Below are 16,888 nucleotides of genomic sequence, written 5' to 3' on the forward strand. Positions count from 1 at the left end.
ACACTTTCTTAAGCAACTAAAAAAAAAGTGATGTGTTTACTTGTGACACATTTGCTTAAAGGGATCTTGGGATATTTGATATGTTTAGGGATGCCTTCTTAATACACTAAATCTGTTTTTCAAACTAACACTTCCTAATGGGGTTTAATCAGCTTCTAGTGTCCAAGTTTTCATTTGAAATTTGTTGTCTTTGGTGACAGGATGAATATGGTATCATTGATCACCTATCTGTTAATGTAAAATATGGCTGAAAGTGTGTCCTCTGTCTGCTTCCCTACCATCTCCTCTTCTTCCACCCCAAAACAATTTTGATATTTGTAAGTTATCTCTGTTTAGGCTTGACTGTGAGTGGCTTTGATTTTGGCGGATACAGGAAGATTTTTTTTCCATACTTTGAGTATATACTAAATAACCGGTACTTTAAGAATGAGCAAATGAAGAAGGCTTTACGCATGGTATTCAAATCATAAGACAGTAGAAATTCTTTTGTGCAGTGAGTTACTTTAAACTTGGATAAAATGTACTTATTTTTTGATACTGACTATTGACAGTTATATCAAGCAAAGTAGGAGATTGGTTTACACAGTGCTTTTTGGTTGAATATCTGTGGGAAGCATCCCACACTGCTGATGTTCAATTATTTCTTGTTCATTGATAGTTTCAGAACTCTAAAATAACTATTCCAGCTTTTAGTGGTTGGTCTTGTTACAAATGTGGAATATACTAGATTTACTAAAACAAAGCAAAAAAATAATGCCTTCCCTACTAGAAAACTTAGTGGAAATATTTTGACTAGGGATAAATGAAAAATGTCAAGGTCTGGTCCTTCAAGTTGATATATGTTCTTAGCCGGATAAGTCTCTTTAGTAAATATTTTGGCAATTATTTTCTCTGGAAAAAAAATCAGGTCATTTTTTTCTTGTACTGTAGAATAGAATCTTGATAGCCATATAAACTGTAAGTGCTACTGTACTAAAGTAAAAGTACGCATTTTTATTTTTAAGCAATAATTCCCACAGAAATGCCTTTGCTGTTGGCCAGTCAGTGATTTTTTTTAACATATATTTTGGGAAAAAAATAAAGCCTAACTTAACTTTAAATAGATATTTTATCGGGCTGCAACTTCGGGTTCTTTTGTGTGTGCATGTATTTCCTCTTGTACATTCACTGGCGTTTTACAGATTGGGCCAATTTCTTGCTTAGGTACTGTGGTTGTAATTGAATTCTGAGGGGTGATGAGATTGAATGAAGTTATTGCTTTGTCTTTTGTGCTTGTGAATCTCTCTAAACAATAGATTTGCTGCCTGTTCCAGTTGTACAGTAATTTGTCAATTGATTATTTGAAATAACTCACAGAAACAGCAAACCTTATTATGTTAACATCAGCTCTGAGAGCCCTTACCTGTTTAGTTAGGAGTGTGAAATAGAAGGTGACTTGATGTGTCAGACTCCAGTTGCAACCAGTCTCCCTAGCTGCTTCTCTTTAAAATTAGTCCTCTTTTCATTTCTGGTGGGGGCAGCGAGGTTGCACAAATGTGAAGAAGAAGTTTTTATGTCCTGAGTTCTTTAAAACATCACTCTGCTTTTCCAGTGCTCCTTGATTTAAGAAATAAAACAGTAAGGCCAAATCCTTGATCAAAGACCATGTCTAATGCCGTGGGGTGCAGTATTATGTTTTCTTCATGTCTTGGTTGGTACTTCTGTGAAGATAAGTGCATTTATATAGAAGTCTAAAAGTGACTTTTTAATGGCTTACATCTCAATGTTTTTGGTCCTTTTATTTGTTATTTGTTTTCGTGATTCTGGAGTTACTTTCTTGATGGCCTTCTGCTGTTATAAGTGTAATCGCTTCATTAAATAAAAAATACCTGTTTTCTTCCCTCCCCTTTCTCCCTTCTTTTAAGAACACTGTCTTGGCTTTGTCTTGGGGGTGTTTGGGTATGTTCTGGTAACTATCCTTTCTAACATGTGCATGCGTTTCTAATCTTTGGAGTAAATGTTGTGACTCCATGGCTTGAATTTAAATTGTAGTTCATCTAATATAATAGCCATTAAGAATTTTGCAGCAATGGATTTTTTAAAAAAAAATCTGGATTCAATCCATGCTAAGTCGCATGTTCTCTGACATTTACCTCTAATATTTTAACCTATCTAAACCATTAATTGGGTGATTCTAATTTCCTTTTCTTCCTTTTTCTTCCTGCATCCCATGTTGTCTGTGGTGGTTTATGTGGTTGGACTTTCCCCTGGTCAGTATTTTTATTTCCAGGAGGTGTTTCCTGTTCTGGCTGCAAAGCACTGCCTTATGCAGGCCAATGCAGAATACCATCAATCTATCCTGGCGAAACAGCAGAAGAAATTTGGTGAAGAGATTGGGAGGCTACAGGTGTGTAAAATGTATACTTGTTTTCTCGCATTTTTTGGAAGAAAAAATTAAGTCATGTTTATCAAGTGAATCAAATTACTAGCAGCTGCCAAGATAAATATCTCTGCACTTTAATGATTTTTGGACAGTTTGATACTGCTTGACACATTAAGTCTGCGTTTTTGTATTTATGTACGCTTATCTCAGAATAGTTAACATGACAGATTTGCTAATAAATGTTCCTAAGTAATTTTATTAAAATAAATGAAAATTTTCTTATTCTGTACTTAAATCCTTTCCTGTAACCCCAATTTAAATCTTCATTATTTTTGAAAAGCACAAGGGAAGTTTTGAGATGTAGGATTATCACGTTGACATTTTAAAAGTTACTGTTAGGCATTTATTGCTTGCTTCTGGAGCTTGATTTTTTTTTTAATGTTCGTGTAACAATTAAGTGCCTATATGAACTTCTAATAGCGAATACTATGACTGTTACTGGGTAATGGATGAAGATATATACCTGTTGTTTACTCTCGAGTTTGAAATCTGTCTGGCAGAGCTTTTTCTCTAGGATATCACTGTAATGGACTATTAATGCCTTTTTATGTTCAGCCCACATAATGCTCTGTTATAGGAAGTATCCCTTCATGCTGAGTAGTTAAGATTTTTTTAGTAAATTCTGAAGAGAAATATGTCATTATTACCTATTTTAGCACTGTCATGAATGGCGTGTAGTCAGAAGTTAGTCCTCTCTTTTTATTTGAATACATTTAGTAAAGTAAAGCTTAAATCCTGTTCTCCGTAGTTATCACAGTGCTGCTTCCATAATTAAAGTATACGAGAGATCTAGTATCCTTCCTGATGAGCTGCTCTGAGAAATTCAGGTGAAATAAAGTAATACTTTTTTTATTTTCCTAGATCCAACTAGATCAAAGATGGGTTAGGTACGGGGTGGGGTAAGAACAGTTGTTGTAGGCTTCCAAATTAAAGTATATATGACACTCCTGTATGTTCTCCTGTCGCCCTGTTTCTTGCAAATGCTAATTAGACTTATAGTATTGAGGGGGGAAGGAGGGAGAAAAGAACTGCTGTTAGAGTGCTTTTTGGCACAATGGAAAATAGAAAAAATGTCAGCGAACTTCAAATATATTTCTAATATCTCTTAGGTTCCACTTCTCAATCCTCAGAACCTTGAGTTCTTGAACTGGTGTGAGTTTACATAAATTTTGACTAAAATTGCCTCTTACATGTTTTGTTTTTATGTATTTGGAACACAAATGTGATTAGGATGAAACAGATACAATCTAAAGATGGTGTGTTGTCCTGCATCACTCTGAAAATAAATTGGGTGTAGGAAAGCCAGATACATCAGAGTTGTATGTAGATGCAGCAAATGGGAGTGAAGAAACATCGGACCTTGTATTTTATTTTAATGTGCAGTAGGATTTCAACAACACTTCTGCAGCTTTTGAGTTTGAGATTAGGTGTTGGTAGCAGGTGTGAAAACCAGGACTCTGTTCTTGTGTCTTCTATGCATGTGAGCAAGCGAGCAAGATTTGAACCTTATCTGCAAAAACGAGCTGTTGGTTTCATAAATTAACATGAAAATGACGTGACTTTTTTTGAGAATGGGTTTTCGTGGTGTTACTGCCTCTAACCCATGTTTGCTTCTTTTTTGTTTTGGGGACACATAGTGAAACTGTTGTGGGATATTAACTTGCCCTTGCCCACTGTCTTTTTTTCCACGAAACTATTATAATTAGTAAATTATTTTTTCAATTTTGATACCCAAAAAAATATCTTCCCCATCATTTATGGAAAAGAAGAATATCAACCAAATGCTTTGGAAGTAAAGTCACTTGGCTAACTGGGATACTCCTCTGTTTTCCTAAATAAATATAATGGAGAGAGAGAGAAAACACTGTTTTAATTTTAACTGTGTTTTTTATTTTCTAGCATGCAGCAGACTTGGTTAAAACAGTGGCATCTCGTTATGATGAATACATAAATGTTAAAGATTTGGTTGACAAAATCAACCGTGCACTTACAGCTGCCAAAAAAGACAATGACTTCATTTATCATGACCGTGTTCCTGACCTGAAAGACTTGGAGCCCATTGGAAAAGCTAGCCTTGTGAAGTCTACTCCAGTTGTTGTTCCCCTCAGTCAGAAATTCATGGGTAAGCAAAGTGTGTGAAGCTTGGCGTAATTGCTATCTTGTGAAACGCACATGGTCACCAATGCTCCTCTGTGCCATGAAAATGCAAATGTTTACTTCTGAATCTATGAAGTTTACCACAGTTTTGAAAGTGTCTTTTTTTTCTAATTTGTTCTTTTACTGCTTGATGACCAATATACTAGGAGATTAAACCACAGGTCATTATCTGCAATGTTACTTTTAAGATATTCTCAGATTTTTCTCAGCTGCTGTTCTTCTATATTAAACCAATCTTTTTAACTTCAGAAAGAACACTAATGTAGGGGTAAGTATCATATCATATAATCTTCACTAATCTAGTTGCTGGCCTTCGTAAAGCTCCAAAATATCAGTTCGTTGTCTGAACAGGAAAGTTCTGAAAAATGATCTGCTCTTGTCTTTCTCCTTTTCTTCCTTTTAAAAAGAGCCTTAAGGAAGATATGACTTGTAGTCATACAGATGTTCTCAATGTAATGCTTTTAAATTACTTCAACTCAATTTCTGCCTTAGATAGAAATCTAAATATATTAGGTAAAGACCTGTAGAAATATTCACTATATTAAGCTAGAGAACTGTAGAAATAGATTTATTTTTAACACATCCTGGGGAGCAGAGGAGAAGTATCTTACACTGTGTAGATCGGTCTCTGTATTGCAACCTGTACTAAAGAGCCATGAAGATGTTTGTATCCTTTTACTTTCACAGTGCAATTGCAGTAATTTATGCTCCTTCCCTTGTAGACCTGTTTGAGAAGATGGTTCCATTGCAAGTTCAGCAATCTGTGAGTGTCTATAACCAGAGAAAGGCAGATCTAGTAAACAGGCTAATAGCCCAGATGAGAGAAGCCACAACTTTGGCAAATGGGTAAGTATGGCTTCTAGTTAACTTTATCAAGATGAGTTATGGAACAGCCTCTCAATACTAGTTCCCTTGCAGCCTGTCAGCATCCAGATTACAGTAAAGTTTTTTATTCCTGTGTAGTAGGCTGGCAAATTTGAGGTCTATAGTGGTATTTAGAACTACTTGAATGCATCTAAAGAACAAACAGTATTCCATTTTCTTCAGCCTTTCGTCAGTTTTTAGGGATCTGACATTTGCTCAGAAAGAGTTCCACTACCATTAATCTACAGGGATTTTCATGTTTCAGTGGTCAGCTTGATTGAGCCAGTGATCCACTACACTACATGGTATTCTTCCCCCAAGATTTTGTTCTTTAATAATAATAAAATCTTATCAACCTGAAAGATAGGAACGTAACTCAAGGCAGTTGGTTATTTATTTACCAGATAGTTGTTACTGAAAATGTTTGCCACTTTTGTGGAAGCTAGAAGACTAGGATTTGTTTAGCTTTTAAGAGCTTTGAAACTTGCTTTTGGAGAGGTGTACTCTAGGAATAAGTTTAAAGTATTCAGTTTGACCTTTCTGTCCAAGTGTATGTTGTACAATGCGTCCATTCTGATAATGGACTGTGTGATCATTTATTTGGATAGCAATGTTATTACAGGGTATATTACAGGTATCTAACACATCACACAAGTTGCTGTATAACATGTTGACTTTTTCAGTGTGTTGGCTTCCCTCAATCTTCCGGCTGCTATTGAAGATGTTTCTGGTGATACTGTTCCTCAGTCCATTTTGAACAAGTCCAAGTCTGTGATTGAACAGGGAGGAATTCAGACTGTTGATCAGCTGATCAAAGATTTGCCTGAGCTGCTACAAAGGAACAAAGAAATCTTAGATGAAGTAAGCTCAGCAACTGCTAACACTCAAGACATTCTTTGGGGAAAAAAAAAACACACTACCACTCAACTTGTTTTCTCTAAGTGGCAATAGAAAAGGTGCACGGTTATACAAAACGCTTGAGACTTTAATAGCGTTTTAAAACCGCAGTGCTTGTAATAAAAACATGCTGTTTAAGTGTTTAGTCCACACATGCCAAAACCAGGCTGTCATGTATGAATGTTCACTTATGAGTATTTTCTTTTTTAAGATTAAGTTGGGGGAGGCAGGGAAACATGCCGTACAGATTTTAATCATTTGTCTTCTATATCTTTTATTTGCCGAATTAAATTTATACAAGATATTTGTGTTGGTGGTATTTTCTATACTAGCTATTTCATGTTTACAAGGGGTTATAATGCATGTAACACTTTTAACTCTTGCAGTCCCTACGGTTGTTAGATGAAGAAGAAACTACAGACAATGAACTCCGAACAAAATTCAAAGAACGCTGGCAGCGAACGCCATCCATTGAACTCTATAAGCCTTTAAGGGCAGGTAAAGTTAATATTTCTTGGCTTGGATCTTAGGAATGTTCTAAAAATGTTCATTGTGTAAATTGAAGTAGCGTTCAGTGTTGTGATGCTGTCTTTAAAGATACAAATCACAGTTTAGGAGAGGGTGTGGTAAAACATCTTTGTTGCTATCTGTGCTATTACTTGGAGTTGAGGGTTGTTACAGTAGTGGAGAGTTTCCTGCTTTTGCACCCATGGAGCGCGTGTGAATGCTAAAGTTTCAGAGATGGTATATAATGAAAGATAGCTGCCCTCCTAAGAACTTGGTTTCAATTACCACTTATGTGGGTCTTTTAGTTTAGTGTGTCTTTGTGAGTTAACATCTTTTTTTTGTATTTCCTAAGGTGTTCTTTTGTCATTGATTTTTCTTTTTTCCAACGGTTAGTTAAACTACTCACGATCATCACAATATCAGGCCTTCTGTGTACTTAATATTTTTTATTTTTTTTAGTTTTTTTAGTTTTGAAGCTAGCGAGGGACTGGTACCAGTGCCTTAGTAAAGTGAAGGCACAGGCTTTAAAATCTGAGTGGCTCAAAGTAGTGTGTATTAATATGCTGTCATATGCCTCTCTGGATAATAGAGATGCTTTGCTTAAGCACTGCTTGTATAGGAAACTTATGGTGTTAAGACTTAACACAAACATTTAATGTGCTGGTCCATAAAAATGTATGAAGACTTGCTGAAGAACATTGAAAACGGGTCTGGTGGGAGACGGGTTTTGAAATGTTAACGCCTATTTTCTCTTCCCACCACCAGAGGGAGCCAATTTCCATTGTATCTTGAATAAAGCTGTGCAAGCAGATGGGCAAGTTAGAGAATGCTATCAGTCCCACCGGGATACAATTGCACTTCTGTGTAAGCCAGAGGCAGAGCTCAATGCAGCTATTCCTTCTGCTAACCCAGCAAAAACATTACAAGGAAGTGAGGTAAAGCATGGAAATTATTCTCCGTTTTGGATAGAAGGGCTACTCATCTAACAAAGTAGACTCAAGTTGACCGATGTGGAGGCTGATTCTTAACTGCTATTGTTTCTATCCCAATTGATGCAGGGGGGTGACTAGAACTTCCAAAAAACTTGCTTGCTTGTTCTGCTTAAAGTCTGCTAGAGTATATTTTGTTATGCTTAATGTAAGCAAGTTCAGTTGCTAAGTACAGCAAGACTGGGTAACAAACAGCTGTAAAAGGAGCAGTATTTGATTAATACTTTGTATAGGGTGGTAGAAAGTAGTGCTCAGGCTCTTGGGGCAATTAGATTTAAAAAAATAAAAATAAATGTTTTCCAGGATTTTAAAATATTAGGCAATTACACCAATTTGCTTTCTGAGGAAGTCCTGGCTCATATTGTAACTTTTCTCATGGGAATTGGTTTGAAGTAAATGTATTTGATTTCCATGTTTACAGTATTATGAGATGCCTGATCTCTTTTTGGAAAAACAAAAACAAAAAACAACAACATTGTGTTTGTAGTAATTCAGTGTTATTAGTGGAAGCAGATATTGTAGAGGAGAATATAGCTTGAGGAATGCTTGAAGGTCTTTGCTACTTTGCATTTTGTCTTTAGTCATGAATCCTTAAAATATGTCATCTTAAATAACATTTGTAAACAGAAGTGCATGCAGTATTATTGCTAGTATCTGTGAGGAGTGCAAGATAGAAACTAATAATGGATTTTTTACTTTTGCAGTAATTCTTCAGAACTCATTAACTTGACAATTTTATTACCTAGGTTGTTAATGTCTTAAGAACTTTGCTGGCTGGTTTGGATGAAGTTAAAAAGGAGAGAGAACAACTGGAAGATGACATGAAAACTGTAAATTTTGACATGACGAGCAAATTCCTGGCTGCACTTGCACAAGACGGTGCTATAAATGAGGAGGCTATCTCTGTGACTGAGTTGGACAGAATTTATGGAAGTTACACACAGAAAGTGCAGGAGTCCTTGAAAAAGCAGGAAGAACTTCTCAAAAACATTCAGGTACAACAACCCGTCTGTATGTTGTCTTTGCTCTCAAACTAACTATCAGCAATTCCTCAGCATTTCCAGTGCAGTAGAAATCTACAGCTTTTTTTTCTGTAGATATGCTTTCTACTCCATTTTGCTTATGACTGTCATAGAACAATTGATACTCCTTTATTCTTCTGATCACGGAAAAATAGAGGGTTTTGGTTTAGTATTCACTGGAAAGAAATGCAGATTTCTAGCAGACTCTGCCAGAGCTACAGTGTCAGTTCTCTTGGCCCAATTCTGCAGATGGTTTTGCCCTTGAAGAAACTTAACTGTGCATAAGAAGGTTTGGTTTGGTTTAATCTTTTTTTCCTCCTCCTGTCATCCCATCTTGATAGTTATTTGTGGGATAACAAGCGACCTGTCTTTGTCTGTTAGACATTTACTGTCTCTGAAGAACATTTTGGTTTATTTCTTATTGTTATTTACAGTGTGCTTGACTTCCAGCATCTGTAATGCTCAAAGTAAAAATTATTGAAAATTTCTTAAACTGTGACTTATCTCAGTCTTAATTTGTCAGTAACACTAGGGACAGGTACCCGAAATGTCTGGCAAAAGAGTAGGTCCTAGTGCTTAGACAAATAAGAATAATTGTTTGAGTGATGAGGGGGCCTATTTGTGTGCAAGGTTACTTGTGACTTCTGACTACAACTTGCACTTAATTTTTCCCTTTCTGAAGAGTTGTTGTTTCTAGATGACAATATGGACACTGCTTCTATCAGGGATCTTATATTCACACGTTTCTTAACATAGATACTTCTAAAATCTTGATGGATATTACTTTGATGTTTGTGTGTCCTGGAATACAAGTTTGATTGCTGCTTCTGGCAGCTGAAATAGTCTTTTAAGTTTTTTCCTAAAGAAATGAGATGCAAGTGAGCCTCTTGTCAGTTTTCTGCTTCTCTGTCCTCTTAATAGCTTGCCTATATCAACCAAATTTGAGGTAGAGCTTCTAAAAAAGATTGTAACTTTTGAGATGATTTTATGAATATCAGTGGAGTATAGTGCAGCAGAGAGCCTAATTAGTATATTCTCTGAAGGAATCTCTACAGTAGAACTGAAGAATTAGCTGGAGGTCAACAAAAGAGAACAGATAATTAGTTGATACCTCCTGCCTGTCAATTAATACACGTTTAATTCTGAAATAGCCACTGCACTTGGCAGTTAACAAGTATCAGGAAGTACAGTGTGTGGCTGGAAGGTGATAAAGGTAGGCATTGGGAAAAGGGGGGTAGAAGCCATGAGTAAAATTAAGAACAGGAGATACAGAATCTTACATGGAACCAGGCTGCATTATTATCACTGCTCATTTTTCCCTTCTTCCTTTTAAGAATGCGCATCAAGATTTTTCAAAGATGAAACAGTCAAACAATGAATCTAATTTAAGAGAAGAAGTTTTGAAGAACTTAGCTGTGGCAAATGACAAATTTGTGGAACTTGTAGCCAATTTAAAAGAAGGCACAAAGGTACAGTAATTCTTAAAGAATTGGAAGAATGTTTTATTTACACAGTGAGATGTGAATCTAAAGTCATAATAAACATCATAGTCAATGCTAGATAGGAGGTACGTTTTTGAAGATTGTACTGCTGAAGTGAGGACAGTGAGTTGCTTGAATTTTGATTGTTTTGACAGCTGTGAAACACTTTGTTCCTCTCTGAAAATCAAGCTTTTCTGAGTGTTGATTTATATTAAAATTGGAACAGGTATTGATTACAGCTGAGTAACTAATGCTGAAGTACCCAGAAAAGCCATATTATCTGAAGAATTCTTTCATTTGTTCTCTCATAATAATTAATCAGTTTATCAAATCTGTGTTTTATATACTGCTACTGCATACATGAGGAAAGATGAGGAGGGTTTTATTTAACTTGCTTTTTTGATCTGGGCTTCTGGAATGTGTCTTATTGCTTCAGTACTAAATGCTTTTACTGATTTATTGAATTGGTAGTCTGCTAGAGGAAAAAAAGAAAACAAAACTTTGAAATGTCAATGAAAATTGAATGCATGGAACTGACTGAAGGCAGTAAAACAATTACAAAAAAATCAAAAAATATCCGTACAGTTCCTCACTAAGTGACCTAGTTTTGTTCTGTTTTTAAATAGACTTTCCAGTCTTGAACTATGTATGTAGTTTTTAATCTTATAAATATGTGCAGTTGTACAATATTAGAGGTAAGGACAAGAGCTGACTAGTATCTGCTTCGGAAAAGAATACAAAGGCACTAGCAAATTTTACTGGAATGGCAGGTTCTGGGCAATGCATTAATGTAATGCCTGTAACTGGGTCAGTATGTAGAAATACACTAGCATGGAGTCTGAAAGTATTGATTGAGCATGTTAATTTTTTCTTTACTAGTTTTACAATGAGCTGACAGAAATCCTTCTGAAATTCCAAAACAAATGCAGTGACATTGTCTTTGCTCGCAAGACTGAAAGAGATGAACTGCTCAAGTAAGATTTAAATACTTTACGCATTGTAGAAATTAAGTATTTATCAGAAGGTAATCCTTGGACAAGTTTATTATGGTACTTGATGACACAAGAAAGGAAGAATGTGTTGACTATTTCCTCTTTGCCTTGTGTGTTAACCCTACTCTCCCTTCCCTTGAAAACCTACAAAAATAATAGACGTAAATAGTGAATGCTACCTAGAAGTCTGTTCTCCTGTTCCCATATACAGTTTAGCATGAACACATTTCATCTTACCATGATTTTACTCTACTGCATTTTTTTGGTGTGCGTCTGGTGGTAATTTTATTTTATTCTTTTGTTTGAGGAGCTTTTGATTTCTGTACCTTGCCCTTGCTGTCATCTTGGTTTGAGAAGTTATCTAAGTGCTTCAGCATATAATTGTCTTCTGTGTCCCCCAGTGTGGTGGAGGGAAAAACACTGGTCTCTGCTCTGTAGTCTGATCTGGTCTGTTATGTTATTATTTGGATTATGTGGGTTGCCTGTGCTACTGAAGAAAGGGAAGTAGTTCTTATCCTTCCTCTGAAGGGAACAGTTGTGTTGCTGTTGTCCCTTGCATGTGATCAAGTTAGTGTAGTATGCTTCAAATGTAATTTTTATGCACTTGGTGTAAGAAGAACGGATAACTGAAAAGGCTTGCATTTTCCAATTTTCAGCTTTCCTTCAGCAAAGCACATAGCCTTTAATAAAAAGGGCTAGTTTTTAGTAAAATTACAATTGGTGAAACTGAAGCTGTTCTGTGCATGTACCTTGTTGTGAATGCTCAGCCCTCAAATTTTACCTCTTCTAACCTCATCCTTGGATTTGCTTTTTATCACTTGGTTATTGTGTTTTTAAATACTTTGCAACCATATACAACCCCTTCTGCCTCTTTTTTTCCCCTCCCTTCCTACATACATGAAGTTTGGAAGCTGTAAGCTCCTGAACTGAGGCTTAGGTATGAATATTTCACGTCTCTAATATGTTAAAATTCAGTGTTAAACATGTAGATTTAGTGTTGATATAACATTCAGCTGAATCTTGCAATGATACTCTCTTTTACTTCTCACGTGTTAACTGTTCACTGACATGAAACTCTCAAGGTTTGCAGAAATGATCGGATTTGGGATATTTGTAGTATGTCTACCAAATGTATTTCTCAGTATGCTCAGCCTATGGTTCTTGAGTGACTGAAATATGTGTTGTGCACTGTGTCCTACCTGCCCTTCCGCCCCATTAAAATCAAAATACTGGCTGTGGTTTCTGTCTTGATATAGCAAAAATGAATTTGGTGAACTGGTATCTCATGTAGCGCTGGAGACCTTGTTTCATGATTGCCCACTGGATGACCGGTTTTAATAGTGTTTTAAGCTCTACATTTGATGTGCTTGGTTGCTGGCTGGCCAAAATAGACTTCATTCTGAAAGCCACCAATCTTTGCAGCTTAGTTTTAAGAAGAAAATTGCTAATTCCTTCTCTTAGTTATTTTTCTAAGACGGTAGATACTGTTTTTGATAGTTTCAGGATAATAACAGCATTGAATAGTTATTCCACTGTCTGCAACAAGTAGTTTGATATACGTGTATGTAACAGTGAGAGAAGACAATATTTCCAGCTTTTTCTCACCATTCCTTTTTCCTAGTGATACAGCAGGGATAACTGCGAAGACAGTTTTCTTGGAGCTCTTGTTTGTCTCTTCACTTTTTTCCTAACAGTAAAGTTGCTAGTTTTGTTCTTCTCTGGAGCTCACCTTTGCATGCTATATAATAGGAGCCTGTAGTTTGTTGCTAACTAGACTGTATGCCTTTGTCAGTCTCCCTTGTCTTCCGTTTCAGAATACCAGGTATGAAGTTCCAGCTGTTATATGTTGCTATGTATCTTGTCTACTATATTTTTATGCGAAGTTTTTTGAAACTTTAACTGCTTCCTGAAGTGTTTTGGAGGAATCTGTCAAATCTCAAGTTTTAAATCTCTTGCATCAAGAAATATACTCCATCCATCTGAATATGTAACTTAGAACTGCTTCCTCAGAATTTTCATGACAAGCTGACTGTAAAATCTGTTCACCATTTAATGGAAGCTAACACATGACACCAAAGCCTCCTTGTATCTTACCAAAGTAATATCCAAGAGTAGTGATCTATACCTAGTATTGAGCTGGAACTTAAAGATGTTATTAGAAAAATAAATGTAACATTTAATCAAAGATTGGCTGGAGGGTTTTCTGTAATGAAAGTGATTTGTACTCTAAATTGTTTGAGCTAGCTCACTGATTATGCTTTAAATATTAAATTTAGTTTGTCACATTTTCTTAATATAGTTTGCTGAAGTGTATAACAATTTGTAAATAAAGCTGTATGTTTGCTTGTCCGTTTTTAATAGAGATTTGCAGCAAAGCATTGCTAGGGAGCCCAGTGCACCCTCTATTCCTCTGCCTACATATCAGACCACACCGGCTGGAGGAAGTAAGCCTGCTGCATCATCAACTCCCACTCCAGCACCCAGAACCATGGTGGTAAGTAAATGCTACAGAATTGGTGGGTTGGAAATAGAAGGTTCAGGTACGCTGGAACTCTGATCTATACCTTGTTTATAATTCCTTAACGTATTGGTGTATTTAGAAAAGTGTAGAAGTGAAATAGAGGGAGAAGTCTCAAAACTTTATGGAGAGTTAGTGGTTTTCATAATTGTATATCTGAAATGGAAAGTTCATTGCTTTCCAGATGCTATGCATTATTATCTATATAAGGGGAATATAGAATGTCTCTTTTTTTTTTTTAAAAAAAAGGTGAATCATATAACCATAGCTTTTAATTCCGTGACTTCCTGAAAGAAGCTCCAACTTAATTCACTGTCTCTTGTTAGGGTGCTAAACCACAGCCACCAGCACGGCCGCCGCCACCGGTGATTTCTGTGGCAAGCAGTTCTCCTTCTGCATCAGCACCATCTGGACCTGCTGCAGCTCCTGCTGTTGCTTCTGCTCCGGGAGTTGGTGCATCAAGCACTGCACCATCACAGGCACAGGGACCTCCTTACCCAACTTATCCAGGTTTCCCAGGGTATGCTATTGGAGTACTTATGCTGTTGTGTTATCCCATAATCTAAAAGCACTTATTTGTTACTTGTGACATATTTAAATCGTTTTTTATCATTGAACATATGTTTAGTGTTCTTGAGGTGTGGTGATTTCTTAGTTTTAATTATGTAATTCCTGTTGGAATCATTTGCTGACAGTATTTGTGGGGGGGTTCATTTTGGTTGCAGGGTTTTTCCTTTTTTTCCATTTCCCCTTTCAAAAGGAGGAGATAGGACTGCAGTTCCTTAACCATGGTTTGTGGACTGTTGCCATCCCTTGCATAATTAGTTGGTGTTTGTCTGCTAAGTGTTGGCATATCATTTTTTAGATCCTGGTATCTCGCTGAAGATGCTGAAGTATACAGAACAAATTGCATTTGAATAATGTACTTTCTTATGATGCTTTTTCATTTTTTTGGAGTCGGGACAAGGATTTGGAGGCAGCTGCTATCTTTTTCAGTAGCAGGCAATGAAAATGTTAATATATGTACAATGATGTTAAGCATAAGAGAATCAGTTTGCATCAGTTCTTCTAGTTCTGGCAAGTTACTTTGCTCTACCTTCGGTCTCCATTTATGTTCCATGCATTATACTTTGGTCCTTAAAAGTTGCCACACTATCTGTTGCACAGAGTAGTATGAAAAGAAAACGTTTGCAGTGATTGCATTTTTTTTGTCTTACCGATGAGTTAAATTACTTGCAAACTAGTGTCACCAGTGTTTGGCAACTAAAGCATGCTTTTTTTTCTTCACACAGGTATTGCCAGATGCCGATGCCAGTAGGCTATAATCCATACATGTATGGCCAGTATAATCTGCCATATGTGCCATCACCTGTCTTTCAGAACCCTGGACAACCACCATATCCAACACCTCAACAACCTGGATACCCGTTTCCTCAACAGCCTTATTACCCTCAGCAATAATAGATCTGCATAGAAGCTCTGCTTGTTAAAAATTTGGGAGAAAATTGCAATAAGGATACTAAAACTTCAGCTTCAGTTAATGTACGATACTGAACTGTAGGCAGTCTATAACTCTTGTTCATTGTTAACTGCTCAAAAATATCTAGATCAGTTTTTGATTACATGAAACACTCAAAAATCTGTGGCAGCAGTACAGACTGTAGAGTAATGCCAGAACTAGAACCTAATTCAGTGGTTTGAAATTGTACACTACATGTTGGCTAGACCAAAATGTTTCTTTCTTCGCAAAAATTCTATAAAAATGGATTAGATGAGAAAAATGGAACAGTGCTTGCACTGGGTGTTATATATTCTATGGAACTACATAGCATTTCCTTCTGTACTCTTACTGGTTTGTATCTTTTGAGTTTAATTAAAATAAGCTATTTTGTCTAATAATCAAGGCCTTGTAAATCATCAGTAAAAAATAAATTACATAAGAATGGTTTAAACACTTGGCATTTCCTTACCATTAAATTGTATTTTGTGTGTTTTTAGATGTTTTCATTTGTCCCTTGATTTACACTTGGCTGTAATGCCAAAATAATGTCTCAAATGCTTAGCCTTACAACTGAATTTACATCTCTTCTCCTTGAACCTCTATTTTTTTTGAGTCTATAACTAACCATTTTGATACTGGTAGATGAAGTCTTGTGAGTAGAATCCTGTACCTTTTGAAGTGTATTGGACTAAAAAATTTTCATTATCACTTTAAAAGAACAGTTACTCTGATCTCAAGAAAACTTTTTAAAAGAAGAGAGATCAAGATCCATTTTAGAGGACCAGTGGTTGGTTGGTTTAACCCATGTTTTTCAAAGAAGTTAATCAAAAATGTGTAATTGATTAACATAGGGCAACTGTTAATTGTTGGAGTGTTTCAAATTGTCTTATATGATATTTTTTCCCCAGTAAAGAGCTCAAAACTTTATGCATTCCCTCAGGGAGCTTATTATCTGTGGAGAGATTTTTTTATGGTAGAAAAAATTACCTTGTAAATTAAAGCACACTGAATATTTACTTTTGGATCCATTTTCTTAAGGGACTACCTTGCATTATGTTTTGCATTAAGATAGTGAAGAATATGAACTTGTGGCTTCTACCAAATATTTGCTAAACTTTTCATATTTTTTTAAACATGCTGTGTAGTGGGGGAGTCACTCCTCCTGTAGCCCTTAGTTCTGTGGGACAGTTAATTTGAGTGCTTCATACAAGATGTTCTGGCCATATAGAATAGCTATCACAATACCTATGTTAAATGTCACTACTTTTGTTTTTCTTTGTTTTTTGTTCTTTTTAAGTGCCTGATTAAAATAGCAAGGTATACTTTACTGTAGGGGGGTTTGGAGGGTGCTAGTTACTGTAGCATCTGGGTGTGAACCTTACTGTATCTTGAATACTCTTCCGCTTAAAGAAAGCGACATACGTATCCATGTGAGCTTCTTTCTTTGTCTGAAGTTCTTGCTATGTGATCACTCCAATTACTTTGTGAAGGCTACTAATCTTTAATGCTCCGTGTCCCCCACAGAAAATGTAAATCAA

General features: G+C 36.1%; 1 protein-coding gene across 2 annotated transcripts in view; it reads left to right on the plus strand.

The window, feature by feature from the left end:
- The window catches only part of PDCD6IP (programmed cell death 6 interacting protein), a 29,308-nt gene extending 13,507 nt beyond the window's left edge, over positions 1–15,801 (plus strand). Inside the window, exons 7-18 of one of the 2 annotated variants that reach the window (XM_083827545.1) lie at positions 2,270–2,386; positions 4,322–4,544; positions 5,302–5,425; positions 6,127–6,304; positions 6,727–6,838; positions 7,613–7,782; positions 8,583–8,831; positions 10,193–10,327; positions 11,219–11,313; positions 13,693–13,825; positions 14,176–14,369; positions 15,142–15,801. In XM_083827545.1, the coding sequence (XP_083683671.1) occupies positions 2,270–2,386; positions 4,322–4,544; positions 5,302–5,425; positions 6,127–6,304; positions 6,727–6,838; positions 7,613–7,782; positions 8,583–8,831; positions 10,193–10,327; positions 11,219–11,313; positions 13,693–13,825; positions 14,176–14,369; positions 15,142–15,310 (1,899 nt within the window). In that variant the 3' untranslated portion in view covers positions 15,311–15,801. Of the gene's footprint in view, positions 1–2,254; positions 2,387–4,321; positions 4,545–5,301; positions 5,426–6,126; positions 6,305–6,726; positions 6,839–7,612; positions 7,783–8,582; positions 8,832–10,192; positions 10,328–11,218; positions 11,314–13,692; positions 13,826–14,175; positions 14,370–15,141 lie in introns of both variants that reach the window. The other variant, XM_083827544.1, reaches the window with a different exon arrangement.
- The last annotated feature ends 1,087 nt before the right edge of the window (positions 15,802–16,888 follow it).

This window comes from Anser anser (assembly GCF_964211835.1).
Source record: "Anser anser genome assembly, chromosome: 2".
Taxonomy (NCBI): Eukaryota; Metazoa; Chordata; class Aves; order Anseriformes; family Anatidae; genus Anser; species Anser anser.